Source organism: Ornithorhynchus anatinus, chromosome 4, assembly GCF_004115215.2.
Source record: "Ornithorhynchus anatinus isolate Pmale09 chromosome 4, mOrnAna1.pri.v4, whole genome shotgun sequence".
Lineage (NCBI taxonomy): Eukaryota > Metazoa > Chordata > Mammalia > Monotremata > Ornithorhynchidae > Ornithorhynchus > Ornithorhynchus anatinus.
The window spans coordinates 24,466,292-24,485,751 of NC_041731.1; the positions used below are offsets into that span (position 1 = coordinate 24,466,292).

The following is a 19,460-nucleotide window of genomic DNA, read 5'->3' on the forward strand; positions in this document are numbered from 1 at the left end:
TGATCGAATGTATGAAAAGATGTGGGTTCTAATCCTGACTCTGCCAATTCTCTGCTGTGGGACTTTGGGCAAGTCACTTATCTTCTCTGTGCCTCAGTTCCTTCATCTGCAAGATGGGGATTCTCCCTCCTACTGAGAATGAGCCCCATGGGGGACCTGCTTATCTTGTATCTACCCCAGTGCTTAGTACATGCTTGGCATATGGCACTTAATAAATACCATTGTCACCATTATCACTATTATTATTATGATCATTATATGAAAATAGAGATGTGTTTTCTGGAATTTGATGGAAAAAGCAACAAGAGCTACCTCAGAGTTATGAATATTAGGAATGTAGTAGTCCTGTTTGCAGCATTGACACGAGTTACTTAATAAACATCCAGTTAACACCTGCCAAGTCGAGAATGACACGTTAAATGTTTGCAAAGTGATTACAGTTAGGGGAGTCTTTAAAATAAACACTTCTGAAGAAAATATTTTGGTACTTGCAAACCTCAGTGATTAAAATGCCACTGGTGGTGAAGTAGTTTAAATTAGATGTGAACTGCATGTCTTTGTTGAAATAAACATTATTCGAATTGGAAAGCAGATGTTTGGTCTGCGTGGAGGTCAGTATTAATCTAAGTGGAGCTTTAGCTTTCAAATACAAATATTTAATAATAATAATAATAATATTGGTATCTGTTAAGCACTTACTTTGTGCCAAGCACTGTTCATAGCACTGGAACACTGTTCTATTACGTTGAAACAAAAATAAAATCTTTCAGCTTTTGCTGGCTCTCTAGCCTTTAACTGAATACTAGAGACTGCTTTAAAGCAAGTCTCAAGCAAGACTACACCTAAACTAAATCTTTCTAGAGAGATGTCCAGGGGTTGGAAAAAAAGGATTCTAAACCAACAATCAAGTGCAACAAGGACAGGTGAAAGGTATTATACTTTGGGAGGGAAAAACAAACCATCCAAGCACAAAATCACCCTCACTATCAGAACTTAATGACTCTTTGGACTGGGCACATATTGTTCCCCAGAGCACTGATTTGGGGAATTGCTCAATTTAAAACACTGTTCCAGGGAGAAACAGCATGGCCTAGTGGAAAGAACCTAAGCCTGAGTGTCAGAGGCCCTGGGTTCTACTTTTGGCCGCCACTGTGTGATCTTGAGCAAATCACTTCTGTGGGCCTCCGTTCCCTCATCTGCAAAATGGGGATGAAGTACCTTTTTTTTAATATCCCTCCTACTTAAAACTGGGAACCCCATGGGAGAAGTAGCGTGGTTTAGAGAAGGAGCATGGCTTAGTGGATAGAGCACGGGCCTGGGAGTCAGAAGGACCTGGGTTTGAACCCCAGCTCCACTGCATGTCTGCTGTGTGACCTTGCTCAAGTTACTTAACCTCTCTGAGCCTCAGTTACCTTGTCTGTCAAATGGGGATTATGACAGTGAGCCCAATATGGAACAGAAACTGTGTCCAACCTGATTACTTTGTATCTGCCCCAGTAATTTGAACAGTGCTTGGTACATAGTAAGCACTTAACAAGTAATATAAAATGATTATAATTACTGTCATTATGTATCAACCTGACCATCGTGTATCTACCTCAGTGTTTAGTATAGTGCGTGGCACATAGTAAGTGCTTAACAAATGCCACAGTTTTTATTGTTATTACTGAGAACGTACCAGGAAAGGAGAAAACACAGCTCCTGTCCTCTAGTTGTCTATTAGATTGGAAAAGTAGTATGGGATCGATCAGTCAATCAGTAATAGTTGTGTGCAGAGCACTGTACTAAGTGCTTGGGAAAGCACACTAGAATTAGTAGACAGGTTCCTTGCCCTCAAGAAGCTTACAATCTGGGGTCGGGAAGGGGATAAGGGCAGAGAGATAAATGCTAAGATAAATTACTAATGGAAAAGGGAAAAGGGGAAATGTATATGAATGTACATGTACAGGTTCCTTCACTTGTCTGCATTGTGACCCTGGGCAAGTTACTTAACTTCTCTGGACTTCAGTTTCCTCATCTGTAAAATGGGGATTAAGGCTGTGAGCCCCATTTGGCACAGGGACCATGTCCAACCTGATCAGCTAGTGTCTGCCCCAGCACTTAGAACAATGCCTCGCATATAGTAAAAGCTTAACAAATACAAAAATAAGTGCCTAAGTGATGATAGGGTTTGTAAGATACACACACATACATATGTGTAAGAGTGCTCTGCAGGGGTGTGAGTTCTTGAAGGCTTGGGTGGCATTGAAGGTGGCAGCCCCCAGAGGAGTTGTGAAGGACTGTGATGATGAGGGAAGCTGCAGTTGGCAATTTTTGAAAGAGAAAAGAGTTCCAGGCACAAGAGGGAGAGCCAGGAACAGAGCCACCGTGAGTAGGTTAGCCTTAGAGGAACAAAGAGTACGAGCTGGAGAGTAGTGAAGAGAGTGGATAAAGGAGGGTGGAGAGCTGATTGTGGGTCTTAAAGCCAACAGTGAGGAATTTCTACTCGATGCCAAGAGGAATGGATAACCATTTGAGGATTTTGAGGACTGGGGAGGCATATGCAGTATGAAGCTTTAGAAAATGATCATTTAGAAAGTGATCAATGTGAACTATGAACTGGAGAGATGAGACTCTAGATTGTAAACTTGTTTTGGATGGGAAACATGTCTGTCAACTCTGTTAATATGTTATTACTCTCCCAAGCACTTAGTCCAGTAAGTGGTTAATAAATGACATTGATTGATGAGGGGATGAAGGCAGGCAGATTAGTGAAGAAGTTGATGCAGTAGTCAGTGCGTGGTATGACAAACGCTTGGATTAGGTAGTGATTGTTTTGGATGCAGAGATGAGGTGGAATCTAGAAATTTTTTTTTTTATGGTATTAAGTGTTTACTATGTGCCAGGCACTGTCCTAATCACAGGGGTAGATACACGCTAATCAGGTTGGACACAGTCCCTATCCCACATCGGGCTCGCGGTCTTAATCCCAGTTTTACAGATGAGGTTACTGAAGCACAGAGAAGTGAAGTGACTTGCCCAAGGTCACACAGCAAGTAAGTGGTGGACTTGGAATTAGAACCCAGGTCCTTGTGACTCACAGGCCTGGGCTCTAGGCACTAGGCACCTAAATCTCGTGGTGGAAGAGCTGACAGGATTTGGCAACAGACTGAATGTGGGGATTGAATGAGAGGGAAGAATCATGGATAGTGGCATGATTTTGTGCCTCAGGTAAAGGGAGGATTGTGGTGTTGTCAGCTCTGAGATTTGTAAATGTTTATATGTGTGTTTCTCCAGTTAGTGTAAACTCCTTGTGAACAGGAGACACATCTCTTCTTTGTTCTTCCCAAGCATTTAGTGTAGTGCATTGCTGCATCCAGTGGGTATTCAATAAATAATCGTAATGTGTTATTTGTTAGGCAGTTGCCACACTCTGTACTAAGCACTGGGGTAGATACAAGCAATCAGGTCCCACATGAGGCTCACCATCAAAGTAGGAGGGAGGTCAGGGATTGAATCCCCATTTTGCAGATGAGGGAACTAAGGCCCAGAGAAGTGAAGTGATTTGCCCAAGGTCACACAGCAGACATTTGGCGGACCTGGGATTAGAAGCCAGGACCACCTACCCCCAGGCCTGTGTTCTTTCCACTAGGCCATGCTGCTTCTCAATACTTTTGCTATTGCTGTTACTGCTATAACTCCTTTTTGCTAATAGAGATGTAGGTCAAGAGAGTGCTTAAGTTGTTCATTGAAAGGTGGAGCATTTTTTTTGGGCAAATTATATTTCAGCTTTTAATAAATTGGTATTTCTTGTATCCAGCTCAGTGCTTAATACAGTGCTTGGCGCAGAGTAAGCACTGGACAAATACTATTATTATTATTACTACTATTGTTAATAATTTGTGACTTTTTAAAAAAAATGCAATTTGGGGAATTTTGTTTTGTTGTCATATTTTTATGTTGTCGCGTTTTTTGACCCATTTTTACTGCTAGCAAAAATGTCATTGACTTATTTTGTAAGTCTTCTCATGGTCCCTCATATTAAAATTATGTTTGCCCAGAATGGTTTTTAGAAATTTTGACATAAATATGGGATCTCACGTTGTATATTGATTTTTATTTAATTGACTTGAAGATGGTTTTTTAACATAATTCCTCTTATTCCCATTTAGTTCCAGATGTTGAAGTGAAAGGAGAGTGTTCTAGTTATTATTTCTTGATACGAAGCAACGGCAGTGGTGGCTGTAGAGGGACCTTGATCTATTCAGCTGGCCAAATCAATGGGTCGGCCCTGCTCAGTGTCATACACGGGAAGATGAAAACCAAGACGGAAGGGGTAGAATCAGGTAAGACCTAGCTTTAAGCGATAGAAGAGTAGGGAGAGGGATCCAGAATCTTAGATAACTTGATAAACTTGAATCCCAAACTTGCTTTCTCTTACCTTACCTTAGACATGAAAAATTTGTAAGCTTGTATGGGCAGGGATTGTGTCTGCTTATTTTCTTCTGTGCTCTCCCAAGCGCTTAGTACAGTGTTCTGCACACAGTAAGCGCTCAGTGAATGCAATCGACTGACCAACAGGGAGCATTTCTGCTAATTGGGTTGTATTGGGTTGTGAGCTCTCTTAGTACAGTGCTCTGCACATAGTCCTCTTGACTGTAAGCTTGTTAGGAGCAGGGAATGTGTCTGTTATATTGCTCTTTCCCAGGTGCTTAGTACAGTGCTCTGCACACAGTAAGCACTCAATAAATATGAATGACATTGTAAGCATTCAGGAAATGCCATTGATAAAGTGAGGGCTAAATATCTGTTCCTCTCCTACTTATATTCTGAGCTCCATGCAGGGCAGGGACTGTGTCTACCCTGCAAATACTCTACCCCAGTGCTTAGTACAGTGTTTGGCACATAGTAGGTGCTTAACAAATAGCACAATTCTTACTGTAGTTATTATAGGAAGAGAGAATTTACCTGGTCTGTCTCGAACTTAGAAGCAGCATGGTCTAATGGATAGAACACTGACTTGGAAGTCGAAGGACCTGGGCTCTAATCGTGGCTCTGCCACTCATCTGCTGGGTGACCTTGGGCAAGTCACTTCACTTTCCCTGGGCCTCAGTTCTCTCATCTGGAAAATGGGGATGAAACCCGTGAGTCCCATCTGGGACGTGGACCGTGTCCAACCCAATAAACTTGTATCTACCCCAGAGCTTAGTAGAGTACTTGGGACAGGGTCAGCGCTTAACAAATACCGTTTAAAAAAAAATTGCTAGAAAACCATGTCCAGTTGTGTCTCATCCCATTAGGAAGTGTGAATGACAGTAATTTGATGGGGGTTTGTAAGAGCCAAAAAGTTGATTAAAGTGTCAGAAAGCAATTTAAAGGAATCTGAAGGATTTCACCTAAAAAAAAGTGGAGGCCAATGATAGATGTAATAGTTTTGAACCAAATGAACGATTAGTCTACCAAGAATGGCAATTCACTGTTCAGAATTTTCAACTATGGACAGAAGAAATTAGGCCCAAACTGCAGCTTGAGAGATTTAGGGTAGCCACTGGCATTTTTGGACAGTAAAGCCTAGTTAAAGCAGTGCTGTAATTTGCTGAGGGAGAAAGATGCTTAAAATCTTAAGAGTGGTTAATTAAGCTCTGGCATAGTTTAAGCCTGAAGCCAGGAGGCTGGGTTCTTCTTCCAGTGGTTCTGCATATGGGCAGGGAATGTTTGTCTGTTTATTGTTATATAGGACTCTCCATAGCAATTACTACAGTGCTCTGCACACATTAAGCTCTCAGTAAATACGATTGAATGAATGAATGCAAGTCTGTGGTTGTGGAAATCTGTGCAATATTGGCACAACGTATAGAATGTCAGTAGCACCCAAAATTCAATCTGAAATGATCACAGGAACAATGCTTTAGCTCTTACACCGGACTTTCATCAAGGAATGTGACTACCAATGCTGTTGTACTGTACTCTCCTAAGTGATTAGTCCAGTGCTCTGCACATAGTAAGTGCTCAGTAAATACCATTGATTGATTCATCAATTGATTGATATATAGGAAACATAATGGTTGCCTTTATGCCCGTCCACACAGTTGGACAGATGTGGGAATTTAAGAAAGGGATACATCTAAGTTGTTTTGTGTTTCATGGTGCGACTCATCTTGAGTAACTTTTAAAACTTTTTTCCCTAACCCGTTTAGGCTACATTACTGATTTCGTGAGGTCACTTCCACATTTCTCAGGAGAGTGTATTGTTCGGAGAGAGAAGAAAATAACAAAAGCTCAAGCTTTGGCTTTGCAAGAATATCTGAGTAAGTAACGAAGTATGTAAAATATCAGATTTTGCAAAATCGTGATTTGTTGGAAAGCAAGAAATCTTTCCTTTGAACTGAATTTGACTGAATTCACAGCACCCTAAACAAACTGGGTTTGTTTCTTGAAAAGGGAAAAGTAACAGTGTTTGTTACTCAGTAGGTGTAAATCTTGGGAGCATTCAGTTATTAGTTACTGACCAGAAACTGACAATGGTTTGCTTTTTTTCTGAACCGCCTGTCTTTCCCTCCTTGGGACTCTTTTTGAGTGTGTATGCGAGGCTCACAACTTCCTTTTCCCTTATCTCACCCTGTTCCCTTTTTTCTTTTTAATGGTATTTGTTAAGCATTTACTATGTGCTAGGCACCGCACTAAGCGCTGGGGTAGATACAAACTAAGCAGGTTGGACACCATCCCTGTAGCACATGGGGCTCACAGTCTTAACCCCTATTTTACAGATGAGGTGACCGAGGCCCAGTGACTGATCTACGGTCATACAGCAGACAAATGGCAGAGCCGGCATTAGAACCCACGTCCTTCCGACTCCCAGGAATGTCTAATTCTCTGTCCTTGTCATAGTGGCTTTCATTTCTCTTCTAGCTTTCTGAGTGGCAGCCTCTCTGTTCAGCGCACTTCTCTTTATCTGTGAAGCTAATGGGTTCTCTGCTTACTCCCTGAGCTCTTGGATTTCTTCTTTCACTGTGACCCTCCAGTCACCTAGGTATCTGTTTCTTCTTGTTTCTTTTTGACTGCTTTTTGGCCATTTCTTTCTCTCTTGGGGTCCAGGTATCTCTGATTTTTGAGTCCAATGTATCCCCTCCTTCCTGGTATCGGTCCGCTTTGGCTTTCTCTGTCTCCATAGTGGCTTTCTCATTGCTGCTCCCTTCACTCCCAGAATTTTTCAGTCATCTTCCTGTTTTCTCCCCTCTTCTTTCCCTCCCACGATGTAGCTAACTTGATCAATCAGTGGTATTTATTGGGTGCTTGTCTCTCCTTCTTGTGTCTCCCTGCCTTTCGATCTTAACATATCCCCTCCTGTTCTTTCTCTCCTGTCATCTCAGTATCTGTCGGCTTTGGCTCTCCCTGCCTCTCAGGTGGCTTTTTCATTGCTGCTTGCTTCATTCCCTTCCAGAATTTTTCAGTCTTCCTCCTGTTTTCTCCCTTTTTTCTCTCACGAGATGTAGCTAGCTCTTCAGTCAATCAATCAGTGATATTTATCGAGACCTGATTTTTTTTAATGGTATTTGTTAAACACTTACTATGTGCCAGGCACTGTACTAAGCTCTGGGGTAGTTACAAGGTAATAGGGTTGGATACAGCCCATGACCCAGATAGGCTCACAGTCTTCATTCTCATTTTCCAGATGAGGTAACTGAGGCACAGAGAAATGTAGTGATTGGCCCAAGTTCACACAGCTGACGAGAGGGGGAATAGACATTAGAATAAATTACAGATGAATATGTACGCAAGTACTGTGGGGCTGGTGGAAGGGTAAATATCAGCATGGTTAAGGTGAAGAGACCCAAGTGTGTAAGCTGACTCCGAAAGGAGGGCTTAGCTGGGGATGTGAGGATTTAGTTGAGGAAGACCCCTTAGAGGAGATGTGATTTTCATAGAGCTTTGAAGATGGGGAGAGAGGTGGTCTGACTGATATGAAGGAGGAAGGAGTTCCAGGCCAGAGGGAGGAGAGAGTCAAATGGTCAGTGATGAGAAAGACAAGATCGAGGTCCACCTGGAAGGTTAGTGTTACAGGAGTGAAATGTGTGTGCCAGGTTGTAGTAGGAGAGTAGCGAGGTGAGGTAGGAGGAGCTAAGGTTAGTGAGTGCTTTAAAGCCAATGGCGAGGAAATTCTGTTGGATGCGGAGGTAGATGGGCAGCTCCTGGAGTTTTGAAGAAGGGGTAGATGTGGCCTAAGTGGTTTTGTAGAAAAATAATCTGGGCAGCAGAGTGGAGTACGGACTGGAGAGGTGAAAGACAGGAGGCAGGGAGGTCCGTGAGGAGGCTGATGCAGTTCAAGGCAGGCTACTTTTAAGTGCTTGGATCAGCGTGATAGTAGTTTGGATGGACAGATTCTCGAGATGAGAAGGTAGAATTGACAAGATTTGGTGGCAGATTGAATATGTGGGTTGAATAAGAGGTGAGTTGAGAAGAATGCCAGGGTTATGAGCTTGTGAGACAGAGTAGTGGTGTTGTCTGCAGTGATGGGGGCGACGGCGGGAGGACTGGGTTTGGGTGAGAAGTTCTGTTATGGGTACGTTAGGTGTGTGGTGTCGGCGGGACATCCAAGTAGAGATGTCCTGAAGGCAGGAGGAAATGTGAGACTGCAGAGGAGGAGAGAGACCAGGGCTGGAAATGTAGATTTTGGAGTCATCCACATGGAGGTGGTAGTTGAAGTTGTAGGGGTGAATGAGTTCTTCAAGGAAGTGTGTGTCGATGGAGAATAGAAAGAGACCCAGAACTGAGCCTGGAGGGACCACTACAATTAGAGGATGGGAAGCAGAGGAAGAAATACCATTGGTTGATTGAACCAGCCAAAGACAATAGGAGAAGCCAGAGACATGGGAGGAGAACCAGGAGAGGTCAGTGTCAGTGAAACCAAGGTTAGATCGTGTTTCTAGAAGAAGGGAGTTGTCCATAGTACCTTTTTTTCAACTGAGCTGTGCTCCTTTTTGGGGAAAGACATCAAAGTACTGACCAATATAGAATGGGCTTGGTTCTCCCTCCCAATTTTCTTTTTTTAAAATTTATGGTATTTAGTGAGCACTTACTGTGTATCAAACACTATTCTACACTTTGGGTAGATACAAGTTAATTAGTTTGGACACAAGTCCGTGTTTCATTTGGAGTGAGAACAGAGGCACAGAAGTGAAGTCACCTGCCTAAGATCACACAGCAAGCAGTTGGCCGAGTCAGAATTAGAACCCACGTTTTCTGACTCCCCGGGTCCGTGCTGTTACCCACTAGCCCTGCTGCCTCTCATCTTTCTGCCATACTTCCCAGAAGCTGTCTTTCCTTGGCAGTGTGAAGGTTAGCACACCCCTGGGTCTGAAAGCGAGAGTGAAGCTTGGGGTTCCTCCCTACTTGCTTCCATGATCTCGTGAATAGAAAGCAGAGGATGGAGCCCAGTGACTCCTGAGGCATGTGGTCTCAACTCAGTCCATCATGGTATTTACTGAGCACTTCTGGGTGCAGAGCATTGAACTAAGCATTTGGGAGAGGACAGTAGAGTTGATAGACACAATCCCTAGGAGGTTAGAGCACATGTGTCTTCCCTTCTCCCAAGGCTCATTCTGCAGAAATCTGGGCATTTTCTTTTTTTAATGGTATTTTTTTAAACGTTTACTATATGCTGGGCACTGTATTAAGTGCTGGGGAAGATCCAAGCTAATCAGATTGGACACAGTCCTTGTCCAACCAGGGGCTCACAGTCTTATTCCCCATTTTGCACATGAGGTAATAGACCCAGAGAAGTGAGGTGACTTGCCCAAGGTCACACAGGCAAGTGGCAGAGCTGGTATTAGAACCCAGCTACTTCTGACATCTAGGCCCATGCTCTATCAAGTAGGCCACACTGCTTTGAACTCATTCGGATTTCCATGAGTAGAAGGCACTACTGGAAATTGGGAGTCCTCTTTGGAGCTCAGCTGGTCACTGAATTCCTCAGGGTCCTCCTAGGTGCCCCAAAGGTAATTTCCCCCAACTCCCAGGGGGCATGCTTAAAGTGGTTTTTCTTCAAACCATTTGCCTTGTCCTTTTCTGGTCTTACTCCTCGTTCGATTTCTCATGATTTCTCATGGTCGTTATGACATTTCTTCCCACGCTCTTTTAGAAAAGAGGGACCCAATGAAGCAGCTTGCGGTAGCCTCTGTTGATGAACTGAAGACCCTGCTGACCCTCATTAGGGAAAAGGCTTCGGAGTTTTGCGGCCCATGTCTTCCTGGAGCTGGGCTTCCCACGGCAGCAGACAAAATGAATCTTCACTCAGCTCCAAATGGTAGGTGACTTATTTCTTTAAATGTCTACCCTCCCTCTTTCCTGGTAGAACAGCTCATCCTTCATTTCCCCTACTTGCCCTCCCTTCTGTATCTCCTGTGCACTTGGATCTGTACCCCCTACCAATCAACCGTATTTATCGAGTGCTTACTCTGTGCAGAGCACTCTACTAAGCACTTGGGAGAGGACAGTACAACAGAGTTGGTAGACCTGTTCCCTGCTCAAAACAAGCTCACAGTCTAGAGTGGGAGACACATTAATAATCAGTCAGTCATATCTATTGAGTGCTTACTGTATGCAGAGCACTGAACTAAGCTCTTGGGAGAGTACAGTACAACAGAGTTGGTAGATACATCTAAAGGGTTAGTCAGTAGTCAACCAATCAGTGGTATTTATTGAGTGCTTATTGGGTGCAGAGCACTGTACTAAGCACTTGGGAGAGCATAGTATAACAGAGTTGGTAGACACATTCCTGCCTACAAGGAGCTTAGAGTCTAGAGGGGGAGACCGAAATTAATAGAAATAAATTACAAGTATGTATGTAAGTGCCCATACTTCACTCTGCTGCCCAGATGATTTTTGTACAAAAATGATCAGATCATGTTTCCCCACTCCTCAAGAAACTCCAGTGATTGCCCATCCACCCCCATATCAAACAGAAAGTCCTCACCATTGGCTTTAAATCACTCAGTTACCTTACCCCCTCCTACCTCACTTTGCCTACTCTCATGCTACAACCCTGCCCACACACTACACTCCTCTAACACTAACCTTCTCACTGTACCTCCATCTCATCTATCTCACCGCCGACCTCTCCCCCACATCCTACCTCTGGTCTGGAACACCCTTCCACCCCATATCTGATAGACAATTACTCTTCCCCCATTCAGAGCCTTATTGTCTCCTCCAAGAGGCCTTCTCCGACTAAATCCTCCTTCCTCTTCTCTCACTCCCTTCTGTGTCGCCCTGACTTGCTCCCTTTAGTCTTTTCCTTTGCCTCAGCCCCACAGCACGTATGTACATACCTGCAATTTATATTAATGTCTCCCTCCCCTTTTAGACTGTAAACTCCGTTGTGGACAGGGAATGTGTCCGTTTATTGTTGTATTGTTCTCTCCCCAGCACTTAGTATAGTTCTCCACACACAGTAAGTGCTCAATAAATGCGATTGCATGAATGACTGAATGTTGTGGGGCTGATGGAAGGGTGAATAAAGGGAGCAAATCCAAGTGCAAGGGCAATGCAGAAAGGAGTGGGAACAGAGAATATGAGGGCCTAGTTGGGGAAGGCCTCTTGGAGGAGATGTGGCTTCAGTACAGCTTTGAAGGTGGGGAGTGTGATTGTCAAATATGAAGGAGGGCGTTCCAGGCCAGAGGCAGAATGTGGGTGAGAGGTTGGTGGCGAGATGCCCCTTAAGCACTTTAATATTCACCCCACCACCAGCATATCGGCACATATCCTTAGACTCTGCCATTTCCCCTACCTGTAATTCATTGTAATGTTTGTCACCCTCTCTCATTTGTAAGGTCCTTTTGGGCAAGGATTTTCTCTATTATATTGTACTCTCCCAGATGCTTAGTACAGCGCTCAGCACTCAGTAAACTCCACTGATTCATTAATTTTGAAGTTGGAGGCACCAATCATAAATGTTAACATACAAAAAAAATAATAAAATCTCTGCTATCACTACCATCCTCCTACCCTTAATGTTCTGTGCCTGCTTAGAGGCTGGAGAAAATGTACTTTCGAGGGCTTGGTGCTTCTTGTGTTCATTGGAGAGGAGAGTAGATTGCAGTTTGCTAATACCTTTGCATTCTAAAATGTCCAGTCTAAGCAGTGCACACCAAGCGTGGATGGTGAATGACATTTAACCATTGGTCAGCCACTTGCCTCTGTCACTAGGGAAGTGCAGTGATATTCCATTTACTATTTGAAAAAATTTTTTTATTTAATTTTTAATTTTGGTATTATGATCAATTATCATCGAGAGAAGCAGCCTAGCTTAGTAGATGGAGCATGGACCTGGGAGTCAGAAGGACCTGGTTTCTAATTTGGGCTCTGTCACTTTTCTGCTGTGTGGACCGAGGTCAAGTCACTTGGCTTCTCTGTGCCTCGGTTACCTCATCTGTAAAATGGGGATAAGACTTGTGGGCCCCATGTAGGACATGTACTGTGTTCAACCTGATTAGCTTGTGTCTACCCCGGTGCTTACTACAGTGCCTGGCACATAGTAGGCACTCAACAAATGCCATTAATATAGGTACATAACTATAGAGAAGCAGCATGGCTTAGGGGAAAGAGCACGGGCTTGGGAATCAGAGGTCATGGGTTCTAATCCTGACTCCGCCACTTGTCAGCCAAGTGACTTTGGGCAAGTCACTTAACTTCTCTGTGCCTTAGTTACCTCATCTATAAATTGGGGATTAAGACTGTGAACCCCATATGGGACAACCTGATTACCTTTTGTATCTTTCTCAGCACTTAGAACAGTGCTTGGTAAATAGTAAGTGCTTAACAAATACCATTATTATTATTATAATTATATATATATTTTATATATATATTTTATATAGATATTTTGAAAAAGAAAAAAGTGAATGGGCGAGCTTCATGTCTTTCACACAGCAACACTATCCTAAGTCATCTTCAGTTGGGCATGTTCTTCATCAAGGATTTCAGTTCCATTTTGGGACATCCTTTAGCAATGAATTTGCACTTTTGTACTGGTTAAAAGGCCTTTTACTCAAATCAGAGCAGTCTCATGTGAAGAGCAATGTTGACGCCAGCAAATATGCCTGGAGAAGCAGTATGACCTAGTGGAAAGAGCACAGGCATGGAAGTCAGAAGGACCTAGTTTCTAATCTTGGCTCCACTCCCCCTATGTGCTGTGTGACCTCGGGCAGTCATTTCACTTCTCTGGGCCTCAGTTACCTCATCTATAAAATGGGGATTAAGACTCTGAGCCTCATGTGGAACAGTGCCTGACACATAGTAAGTGCTTACCAAATAAGACAATCATTATATGTTTAAACATTATTGCTGAAGTAGCTAGTCACTTTTAAACAGGTCGAAACATCCTTCTTTCCCATTTTGAAGGAGAATGCTTCCATTTCAATAGAGGGTCATTCAAAAGTGAAAGGCTTAGATGGTCTTTAACTCATCTGTGGGTGCTCCTCATTCACCCCCCCCAAAAAACTCCTTTTCTTGCGACTATTGTCAACATGTGGTTTCAAAGAAAACTACACTGTGTCTCATTTTTAGCAGATGAAGTTTTCTACAACTGTCTGCAAACAATTTATCTGAGTCAGATCTTTTCCATCATGGAATGAACACATTCAAATAGAAACTCTGTGCCATCGGCTTTAAAGCACTCAGCTTGCCCCCTCCTACATTACCTCGTCCATTTCCTACTACCGCCAGTCTGCATGCTTCACTCTTCTTATACCGACTCACGGTACATTGTTCTTGTCTATCATGTCACCAACCCTTCTCCCACCTCCTTACTGGAACTCCCTCCTCATCTGTACTCATCAAACCATCTTCACCCTCCCTACTCTCAAAGCCTTATTAGAATCACATTTTCAAGAGGCCTTCCCTGATTAAGCCCCCCTTTCCCTTAATCCATCTATGTCGTCTGTCCTCTAGGCTGTAAGCTTTTTTGTAAGCAGGGATCATGTAGGTAGCAGGGAGCTACCAACTCTGTTACAGCGTACTCTCCAAATTGCTTAGTATAGTGCTCTGCGCACAGTAAGTGTGCAATAAATACCATTGATTGATTAAACTTGGAGCTATACCCTTAAAGCACTTGATATTCACCCTCACCTCCACAGCGTAACCACAGTGTAATTTATATATTTCTATTAATGTCTGTCTCCCCCTCTAGACTGTAAGCTTGTTGTGGGAAGAAAGCATGTTTACCAAGCCTGTTGTATCCTCTCCAGCCCATAACCTGGTGCTGTGCACATACTAAGCACTTGATAAATACCATTGATGGTGATGTTGATGACTTTATTTTTAAGAGAGTAATTTGTCACCTTTTGGAGGAACATTAGAACCCATTACAAAAATTATGTTGGCTGTACAAAATGCTACATTACTGCCTTAGGTTGCTTACAGCTTGCCAGAAAGTGATGTTTACTCCCTTTTCATGGACAAGATCAGACTCCTCAATTCTTATAAAACTATTCAAAGTGGATTTCTTTTGGGTATGCATTGTATTTGTGCTATCAATCGATCAATCAATGGTATTTATTAAGCACTTAATGTGTGCAGAACACTGTACTGTGTATTGAACTTTACCAAGCACCACACTTTCCCTGCCCACAACAAGCTCATAGGCTAAAAGGATAGTGCCATTCTTGTAAACCCATACAAATATTTACCCATCACCATTTTTTTGAACTTCTCCTTGTTCAGAGTGTTCTGTTAGAAATCCAGTGAAAAGGCCAAATGGGCATTTGCAAAGCTGTTAGAGATGGGGTTGTGTCTGTTTAATCACTTCAAGTGTAGGCTAACACTTTTTGAATTTTTTGTTTGTTTTTTACAGTTTCTATAGAAGCCAGTTCAATGGAATCCAATCCTCTGGAGTGGCCAGAAAGAAGTGTTTTTCAGAATCTGGAAATCTTGGAAAGGGCTAAACAAAAAAAGAGGTAGTTTCTAAAAGAGGAACAGAAAATCAAGCACATAGAGAAGCAGTGTAGTCTAGAGGATAGAGCCTGGGCCTGGGAGTAAGAAGGATGTGCGTTCTAATCCCAGCTCTGCCTGGCAAGTAGCTTCTTTGGGCCTCAGTGATCTCATCTATAAAATGGGGGATTAAGGCCTCTTGAGGGACAGGGACTGTTTCCAACCCAATTATCTTGTACCCACCCCAGCGTATATTACAGTGCCTGGCAAAAGTAAGAGTTAAACAAATAACATCAAAAATACCTGTTCTCCCTTAATATTATTAATAATAATAATAATGATGGTGGTATTTGTTAAGCTCTTACTATCTGCCAGCCACTGTACTAAGCAGCGGGGTGGATACAAGCAAATCAATTTGGACACAGTCCGTGTCCCATGTAGGGCTCACAGTCTCAATCCCTGTTTTACAAATGAGGCAGCTGAGGCCCAGAAAAGTGAAGTGACTTGCCCAAAGTTACACAGACAAGTGGCAGAGCCAGGATTAGAACCCAGGTCCTTCTGACCCCAGCCCCTTGCTCTACCCACTACACCATGATGCTCCTCAGATTGTGAGCCCCGTGTGGGACAGGGACTGTGTCCAACCTGATAGCTTATATACACCCCAGCACTTAGTACAATGCCTGGCACACTGTAAGCACTTAACAGATACCTTGGAAAAAAGGCCCTTTGGTCTTTCCTCTCCAGGTAAAGAGGCTCAGCCTTCAGTACAGGGTGTACAGGTGCTGGTCTCGTACCCTGCATGCCCTTGGGTGCTTGGTGTTTCCGAGGGGCCTATTCTGGGCAGGCCTCTTGCTGCCCAATTGCCCCTACCTCTTTGGCATCTCTCACTGCGGCACTTGGTTCTTTCACAAGGTCGTAAGAACTGAAAGCAGAGGAGGAATAGCATCTTCCCGCCCTTCTCCATTTCAGCTGGAGACGGGGGGTGTCAGTTAAACAGTCAGTGGTATTTATTGTATACTCACTGTATGCAGAGCACTGGACTAAGTGTTTGGGAGAGTACGTTCCCTGCCCACAGTAAGCTTACAGCCTAGAGGAAGGGTCTATAGTCAGTCAATCAGTGATATTTACTGAGTGCTTACTGTGTGCAGAGCATTGGACGAAGCGCTTGGGGGAGGACCGTAAACAGAATTGGTAGACACGTTCCCAGCCCACACTGAGTTTACAGTCTAGAGGGACTATCAATTGCCAGTCACTCAGTGGTGATTTGTGGCTATAAAATGGACAAGATTTAGTGATCGATGAATGAATAGTTCATGGAGAGAGATCATTCAAGGATAATGCTGAAACTGCAGGCTTATGAGACAGGAAGGATGGTGGTTTTGTCTACAGTGGTGGGAAAGTTGGGAAGAAAACTCTGGGAGAGAGGGTGAGAAGTTCAGTTTTGGACAGGTTGGGTTTTTGGTAAAAGTGGGATTTTTTTTTTGGGTGGAGGTGTATTCGTTAAGTGCTTACAGAAACAGTATGGAGGAGTGGCGGGGAGAGGCAGGGGAAAATGAGTAAATGAGTCAGTGTTAACTGAGGTGGGTGGGCCAGGACCTTGGACCTGGTGGAGGGTAGTCTGAGTGGTCAGGTAGATGCTAGGGACCACGGGGGTATCAGGGAGATTTTAGTTAGCGGATGGGATTAGGGGAGAGCAACTGACTAGAATACAGTTTGATGATCATGGCCACTACCACTGGAACCACGTTCTCTGGCTATATCTATATCAATCAATTAATCATATTTATTTAGCGTTTATTGTGTGCAAGCAATGTACTAAGTGCTTGGGAGGGTGTTATATAAGAAGTTGGTGACACATTTAAAGTATTCAATCACCTTGCCCCCCCAAAGTGCCCACTTTGCACTGTACTAAGTGCCAGGGAGTGTACCATAGAGTAGGGGTAGACCCAATACGTGTCTACAAGGAATCTGCAAACTACAGGGGGAGACAATCATTAAACTCGTAAATCCCTATCAGGTTTCTCTCAAGAGCCTGCAAATTTTCCACAAGCAAGAACTTGACACCCACACCCAAGAGAAGCATCCTGGCCTAGGGGATAGAACCCGGGCCTGGAAGTCAGCAGGACCTGGGTTCTAATCTTAGCTCTGCCACTTGTCTGCTGTGAGACCTAGGACAAGTCACTTCCCTTCTCCCTTCCTCAGTTCTCTCTTCTGTAAAAGGAGATTGACTGTGAGCCCCATGTGGAGTCGGAACTGTGTCCAACCTGAATAACTGGTATCTTGTATCTACCCGAGTGCTTAATACAGTGCCCGGCACATAGTAAACACTTAACAGTTAACCATTAAAAAAAGATAAAAATTCCTCAGTGACTGAGTTTTTCTCCCCATCTAGACTGTAAGCTTGCTCTGGACAGGGAATGGTGTCTTACATTGTGTTCCCAAGCACTTAATACAGTGCTGTTGCACACAGTTAATGCTCAGTAAATAGGATTGATTGACCGACTGCCCTTCAGTAGATATTTTGGTTGTTTTGTGTGGTTTCCTCCCTCCTAATAGACCCTGTTTTTCCAGGGCTGCTATGTTATCGCGGTCATCCGAGCAACTGCTGGAGCGGAAGGAGTGTCACAGGGAATCCACGACCTCCCTGGATGCTAAAGAATTGTTGAAGTACTTCACACCAGATGGGTTACCAATCGGAGATCTTCAACCTTTGCAGGTTCATAGGAGGTAACGGTTCAACAAGTAGGGGGATTCTTTTTTTTTAATGGTATTTGGTAAGTGCTTACTATGTGCTAGGCACTCTACTAAGTGCTAGTGCAGATACAGGTTGGATATAGCCCCTGCCCCATTTGGGACTCAGAGTCTTCATCCCTATTTTACAGATGAGGGAACTAATGAGGCCCAGGGAAGTCAAGTTACTTGCCCAAGATCCCCCAGCGGACAGTTGGTGGAGCCAGGATTAGAACTGAGGTCCTTCTGATTCCCAGACCTGGGCTCTAGCCACTAGGCCATCCTGCTTGCAGGCAAGGAGGCAAGAAGGTGATGTGGAGAGAGTCTTAATATGGTTGTGAAGGGATGGAGTCAAACGTGCAGGTGGAGGGGGTGGATTTAGAGAAGAAGCAGGAGATTGTCTCTTGGGATACAGCTGGGAAGGATAGAAGTTTTTTTTTTTTTTAAAGAACAAAACAATTTGTTAAGAGCCTACTATGGCCCAGGCACTGTACTAAGCACTGGGTAGATACAACTTAATCAGGTTGGACACAGTCTATGTCCCACATGGGGCTCACAGTCTTAAGCCCCATTTTACAGATGAGGTAACTGAGGTACAGAGAAGCAAAGTGACTTTTCAAGGTCAGTGTACAATGAGATTAGAACCCAGGTCCTTCTGAATCCCAGGCCCAAGCTCTAGCCAGTAGTCCAAGCTGCTTCTACTGTTGAAGAGGGGGCGCTGGGAAAGGGCATAGTTGGGCCGGGGTTGGGTTGGATGGGAATGAGCCGAGGTGGGCCTGCACGGGGGGAGGGCCATGAGAGGTAGTGCTGAAAGGATGACAGGGAAGGGGTGATTAGAGGAAGGGATTTAGGGGAACGGGAGAGGTCAGAACAGAAGATTATTGGCAAGGCCTTCAAGTGGGAGGGAAAGGGAAGTCCCCCAGACTCCCAGCCAGGGGGAAATCTATTGTCCTCTCCCAAGTGCTTAGAATAGTGCTCTGCACACAGTAAGCTCTCAGTAAATACCACTGATTGTTGATTGATTATAGACAGTCTCTCTAGACTGTAAGCTCCTAATGGGTAGGCAGTGCTTCTACCAATTTTGCTCTATTTTCCTTTCCCAAGCGCTCAGTCCAGTGCTCTGCGCATAGGCAGTGGTTGAGTACACGTGCTCGGCATCAGAACTGTGGAGTGGTGCAACCTCCAGGTTTCCTGAGCTCAACCTTCTGCAGGGCAGGAACCCTGGGATACAGGAAAAGCAGTGTGGCTTAGTGGAAAGAACGTGGGCCTCCGAGTCACTCAGTAAAAGCCATTGGTTGATCGAGTAGGTCTTTTGGATCTGGTGCCTCAAGATGGTGATGAGATGGAGGCAAAAGCAAAAGCTACTTTGAAGTAAAGAGTCTAGCAGCCCAAAGAAGGGCAAGCTCTATGACTATTGTTTTGTCCCAAGCACTTATTCCAGTGCTTTGCACACAGCAAGTGCTCCATAAATACCCTTGATTGATTGACTGAGTGCCTGATCCAGACAGGTGGTTCCCCATTGGCGTTGCCAGTCCCCCTCCTACCACTACCATGGTCAGTGGCATCATCTTTAATACAAAGGACACAGGTGTGTGGACTTTGATGACCTACCATGGTTCTTTAATGGTATTTAAACACTTTCTGTGTGCCAGGTACTGTATTAAGCGCAGACGTAGCTACAAGATAGTCGGGTTGGACATAGTCTCTATCTCACTTGGGGCTCATAGTCTCATTACCCACTTTACAGGTGAGGAAACTGAGGCGCAGAGAAGTGAAGTGACTTGCCCATTGACACACAGCAGATAAGTGGCAGAGTCAGGATTAGA

At 44.0% G+C, this 19,460-nt stretch overlaps 1 protein-coding gene across 2 annotated transcripts in view; it reads left to right on the top strand.

Moving 5' to 3' along the window:
• Positions 1–19,460, top strand: part of LOC100081066 (MDM2 binding protein) — a 58,286-nt gene that overhangs the window by 28,839 nt on the left and 9,987 nt on the right. For both annotated transcript variants that reach the window (XM_029063059.2, XM_029063060.2), the window contains 5 exons: positions 4,152–4,325; positions 6,177–6,287; positions 10,118–10,282; positions 14,828–14,930; positions 17,476–17,631. In XM_029063059.2, coding sequence (XP_028918892.1) covers positions 4,152–4,325; positions 6,177–6,287; positions 10,118–10,282; positions 14,828–14,930; positions 17,476–17,631 — 709 coding nt within the window. The remainder of the gene's footprint in view (positions 1–4,151; positions 4,326–6,176; positions 6,288–10,117; positions 10,283–14,827; positions 14,931–17,475; positions 17,632–19,460) is intronic.